Source organism: Schistocerca serialis, chromosome 6 (assembly GCF_023864345.2).
Source record: "Schistocerca serialis cubense isolate TAMUIC-IGC-003099 chromosome 6, iqSchSeri2.2, whole genome shotgun sequence".
Lineage (NCBI taxonomy): Eukaryota > Metazoa > Arthropoda > Insecta > Orthoptera > Acrididae > Schistocerca > Schistocerca serialis.
The window spans coordinates 535,203,524-535,209,523 of NC_064643.1; the positions used below are offsets into that span (position 1 = coordinate 535,203,524).

At 39.8% G+C, this 6,000-nt stretch overlaps 1 protein-coding gene across 3 annotated transcripts in view; it reads left to right on the plus strand.

Annotated features, from left to right (window-relative positions):
- LOC126483765 (serine/threonine-protein phosphatase 1 regulatory subunit 10-like) overlaps window positions 1-3,073 on the plus strand; it is a 106,800-nt gene extending 103,727 nt beyond the window's left edge. For all 3 annotated transcript variants that reach the window (XM_050106912.1, XM_050106914.1, XM_050106913.1), the window contains one exon: window positions 2,069-3,073. In XM_050106912.1, coding sequence (XP_049962869.1) covers window positions 2,069-2,187 — 119 coding nt within the window. In that variant the 3' untranslated portion in view covers window positions 2,188-3,073. The remainder of the gene's footprint in view (window positions 1-2,068) is intronic.
- The last annotated feature ends 2,927 nt before the right edge of the window (window positions 3,074-6,000 follow it).

The following is a 6,000-nucleotide window of genomic DNA, read 5'->3' on the forward strand; positions in this document are numbered from 1 at the left end:
TGGGTTTTAAGGGAGAGGGTAAGGAGTCATTCCATGGACGACACCAACCACTTTCTCGAACGCCTGGAATCCTTACCCAATCTGTTACCCCCAGAAACCATCCTTGTAACCATTGATGCCACTTCCCTATACACAAATATTCCGCACGTCCAGGGCCTCGCTGCGATGGAGCACTTCCTTTCACGCCGATCACCTGCCATCCTACCTAAAACCTCTTTCCTCATTACCTTAGCCAGCTTCATCCTGACCCACAACTTCTTCACTTTCGAAGGCCAGACATACCAACAACTAAAGGGAACAGCCATGGGTACCAGGATGGCCCCCTCATACGCCAACCTATTTATGGGTCGCTTAGAGAAAGCGTTCTTGGTTACCCAAGCCTGCCAACCCAAAGTTTGGTACAGATTTATTGATGACATCTTCATAATCTGGACTCACAGTGAAGAAGAACTCCAGAATTTCCTCTCCAACCTCAACTCCTTTGGTTCCATCAGATTCACCTGGTCCTACTCCAAATCCCATGCCACTTGCCTTGACGTTGACCTCCACCTGTCCAATGGCCAGCTTCACACGTCCATCCACATCAAATCCACCAACAAACAAGTACCTCCATTATGACAGCTGCCATCCATTCCACATCAAACGGTCCCTTCCCTACAGCCTAGGTCTTCGTGGCAAACAAATCTGCTCCAGTCCGGAAGCCCTGAACCATTACACCAACAACCTGAAAACAGCTTTCGCATCCCGCAACTACCCTCCCGACCTGGTACAGAAGCAAATAACCAGAGCCACTTCCTCATCCCCTCAAACCCAGAACCTCCCACAGAAGAACCCCAAAAGTGCCCCACTTCTGACAGGATACTTTCCCGGACTGGATCAGACTCTGAATGTGGCTCTCCAGCAGGGATACGACTTCCTAAAATCCTGCCCTGAAATGAGATCCATCCTTCATGAAATCCTCCCCACTCCACCAAGAGTGTCTTTCCGCTGTCCACCTAACCTTCGTAACCTCTTAGTTCATCCCTATGAATTCCCCAAACCACCTTCCCTACCCTCTGGCTCCTACCCTTGTAACCGCCTCCGGTGTAAAACCTGTCCCATGCACCCTCCCACCACCACCTACTCCAGTCCTGTAACCCGGAAGGTGTACACGATCAAAGGCAGAGCCACGTGTGAAAGCACCCACGTGATTTGCCAACTGACCTGCCTACACTGTGAAGCTTTCTATGTGGGAATGACCAGCAACAAACTGTCCATTCGCATGAATGGACACAGGCAGACAGTGTTTGTTGGTAATGAGGATCACCCTGTGGCTAAACATGCCTTGGTGCACGGCCAGCACATCTTGGCACGGTGTTACACCGTCCGGGTTATCTGGATACTTCCTACTAACACCAACCTCTCAGAACTCCGGAGATGGGAACTTGCCCTGCAGTATATCCTCTCTTCTCGTTACCCGCCAGGCCTCAACCTCCGCTAATTTCAAGTTGCCACCGCTCATACCTCACCTGTCATTCAACATCATCTTTGCCTATGTACTTCCGCCTTGACTGACATCTCTGCCCAAACTCTTTGCCTTTACAAATGTCTGCTAGTGTCTGTGTATGTGCGGATGGATATGTGTGTGTATGCGAGTGTATACCTGTCCTTTTTTCCCCCTAAGGTAAGTCTTTCCGCTCCCGGGATTGGAATGACTCCTTACCCTCTCCCTTAAAACTCACATCCTTTCGTCTCTCCCTCTCCTTCCCTCTTTCCTGATGAAGCAGCTGTTGGTTGCGAAAGCTAGAATTTTGTGTGTATGTTTGTGTGTCTATCAACCTGCCAGCACTTTCGTTTCGTAGGTCACATCTTCTTTGTTTTTAGATATATATATGTCAGATTCTTGATGTTTTTAAAAATATCAACTGTCCTAGTCATTAATTCAAGCTGTGACTGTAGTTACTGAGCTGATATGATGATGCAAGAAATAAAATAGTCTCAGAACTTTTTGGATAGTCAATGTAGTCTTACTCTTCCTTTCAATATTACTGATAAATATACTAAATAATATGCTCTTTCTCTTTTGCAGGTAGAGGAAGTTGGAATGGACCAAGTAGGACACCCTGTAAACATTTTAGAAATGGTTATTGCAGACAAGGTGATAAGTGCCCTTTCCTGCATCCGGGTGTTAATGGCCCCCAGTATTAGTGCAACAAAGTGCTGTCTGTGTCATGTTGGTGCTCTTATTGTGGATAATTCGCTATGCAATAAAGATTGAAAGTAGTGCAACTCTTAACACAAACTTGTCTTCATACCAGTTTCATTCGAAGTGCAGAGTGACGTGATGACTGGTTAACCTGGTGCTATTTGTATAAAATGTTATAAATAAAAACTGACTGACAAGAGTCAGATGTGTAGAACATTCCATTATGTACAGTCAGTTAGTCCATTTGGACCACAACTTCAAGCAGAGACTGATATTTTAATTAAGCAGGCGTCATTCAAAACTGTTACTGACCTTTTTTTCATTCTTTGCTTGTTGATCTGGGATTTTATAAGAAAAGTTATATAACCAAAGGATAATGAGTAAATTACATTTTTTTTATATTTTAAGAGATTGCAGAATTTATGTATGTAAATTGTAATGCATAAGTGCAGAATGTAAATAGTATATTAATTATGTTATTTGTATATAATTGAAAAGTATTCATTTTTGAATACGATTTTGCATGAACTGATAACTACTAAAATGTTGTATGTTGTGCATACGAAGAAACATAGAGGCAGCATTGCCAGTCTTGGGCAATTTTTTTATTTTATTGTGTGTGAATAACAAATTTTAACAAACATAATACAAGCTTAGTAGTTTATTATACAGCAGTCATTATAATTTAATGTATTCATCATTTTATGATGATATTTATTACAGTCACATTATTTATGTACTTGCTTTAGGTGGGACTGCTGTAAATGTTGATTACTAAGCATCAAAGAAGTACAAATTAGTTATAAGTGTAAAATGCCTACTTGATGTTAAAATATTGTTCTAATCCTCATTTGTGAAAGATGCCATGCTTAAACAATATACAATCAACAGACTTCACTTTTTGTGAAATAAATTTTTGTTATAAAAAACTATATTTTTTCATACTTGAAACTAATATGTAAACCCTCATGAAGATGACCAGCTGAATATCAGACCCTGTTAGCACTGATTGTCAAACATGTCTATAAAGCTAGAGGAGAAAAAAAAATCAATGTTCAAATGTTTTCTTTCGACAGTGCTGAAGGATTTTCAATGCACATACATGAGGTAATTCAATAATATGTATTTGAGTGTTCTACCTCACCTCGGATTATTGTCTACTTACTGACTTCGCAAACGCTTTACTCTATTTACAGAAATGCAGTCGGATAGATTCATCAAAAACCACCAATTTTTGGCAGTTACAAGACCCCCCCCCCCCCTTCTCCATCATTTTCAAGGCATGAATTGCTGTTGTGCATTGTAAGCCCTCAGCTGGTGCTACAGATGATCAACACTAGTGCTACTGACTGCTAGAGATAACTACCTACTTCATCTGCTGTCTATACATCTTAGTGGTAGCTATTTCTGACAGGCGGTGGCTCTAGTACTGATTACATCCAACTTACCTTATTTGGCCTCATATATGATCTGCACCAGGACGACCACATACACTGTTGATTTATAATGCAGATCACAGTCTATGCCTTGGGGGGAAAAGGGAATTTTCTGCTGAAAAATGAAGCTTCTTGACAATATTACTCATCTGCATGTTATTAGTTACTAAAACATTCTTTGCACTGAGAAATGCTTAAAGTTGGCACTTGTCGTATTATTGTACCTGTACAGATTTCTTTATAATGTCCACAAGTAGTTGGACACTGTGGAAAGCTGGAATCACAGTCCCTGTACAAAAAGGAGCTCCCTTGTCCTTTTTGGAAAAAGGAGACTTATCCAATAAAAATTACATGGGATGTATTTGGCACTCCATAATTATTAGTTAAATACTTACAACAGACAATACAAGATGGAGGGAATGTTTTAAGATGGTTCAGGAAACACAAATGTTATTGTTATTGTGCTTGTAACGTGACTTCCTGAGAGTTGTTTATACTCTCAGCATGTCATGGCTGGCTATAGTCAGTCTTTAAACTGAATGTCGAGCATCACTTGCAGTGAACAGAGTGGCCTTTCCTGGGAAAAACTCTTTAATTGCTGTACAAGATGACTAAGACTCAGTTTTCCCTTCTAGCAGTGTTTTGTGAAATATCTAGTTTCTGTGTGTGTGTGTGTGTGTGTGTGTGTGTGTGTGTGTGTGTGTGTGTGTGTGTGTGTGTGTGTTTTTCTTGTTTTCTTGCATTACTCATTTAGTTACTAATTCCTATATTTTGTGTTATGTTACTGTATGTAGTGGACAGTAAATATTCCTCAGGAATGTCTGTGCACCACTACCACCAATTCAAAAGGTAAATGCATGATGGAATGGTCAGTATTGGCTTGCAGAGCAACCTGTAGAAGCTCCTTCTGATGTAGCTGGGTAAAGAGTGTGGGGGGACAGCTTCTACCTCTTCAGTTTACAGACAGTGTAGTTACTACCTTGCTACTCATTTATGGGATGTCAAATTTATTTTTTGCAGATGATGGTTCATTAGTAAGTAAATGTCTTATCTCAAGTATTCTCCTCCTTCTCCCCCCTACTACTGCACATTTCAGACTTTAAAATGTGTGTGATGTTCATCCTCTTTGATAATTCTTTTATTGGTCTAGTTTCACCTATGCATACCTTGCCACAACCACATCTCCTTATAACGGCACCACACATCCTTATAATGTGAAACAAAAGCCTCCAGATGTATACAAGTTAGAGTAGGTAGAACCTTTGCAATAGAAGCATCTTCTTATATTGTGAACAGCACATATAATGCTTTGTAGAGCCTAACAGTGTGACTTATGTAAAATTCACTGAAGGTAGAAGATTCTATGCCTAAAATTTGGTTGCAGCCACTTTCAATTTACTTTGTTAATTTGCAGGTTTTGTTTAGGGGGAAACTGGACATAATATAAAGTTTTAAAAAAGCTTAATTCTTCACATTTACAATTTCAGTTTCTGTGAGGACATAAATTGTAACTAGAGGAAAGCTTCTCTCTGTTCAACAGATGTTGAACATAGTAGTATTTGAACATTTCTAGTGACAGATGCTATTGCAAAAATAATAGTGTAATGACCATTGTTTGGCAATGTGTAAAAAAGCAAAACTAAGAAAACAACATTAAATCCAGGTAGAATGAACTTCCTTGTGGCTACAGGACTTTTCTTTAATATTGGAATTAAGAGCAAAACACAGAAAATTCCATGGACAAAAAGAATTTTTTGGTGCAATACTACCAAGTAAAACACCCTGAACTGAATTTGAGTACACAGTATATCTAGAAGAGACAGTGCTGTTTCTCTGTTGAAGATCATGTCTTACCGCTCACTGTACTTACGGATCAAGGCAACACACAGTTACTAAACAGAGAAAGTGACTGCTTGTGCTGAAGACTCATCATAGAAGAAATAAACAACAATTCATCAATCTTCGTTGTGCGGCTCCAGCTGCTTCCATACATTTTATTGTAGGATATTTGCTTATTACAGAGGCTCATGGCATTTTCTGGTTACCATCACCATAGCTGTTTGCTGCAAATAAGTTTGTGATTAAAGCACACACAGTGTATCTGAGCAGTTGTGTTTCTGATTATGTATTCACACTGCAGTGTCTTAATATCTTCAATGTCTCTCTCTCTCTCTCTCTCTCTCTCTCTCTCTCTCTCTCTCTCTCTCTCTCTCTCTCTCTCTCCAATGTTAATCCCAAAGGTACGCTCTTAACTTATTTGTACAGGCAATCCCAGAAAACAGTAAGTAATTATACATAAAAAATGTAATGTAATAAATGTAAAGTGGGGAGATTTAAGCTAAATAGACTTTTTTATGTTACAGAAACTATTCAGGAGTA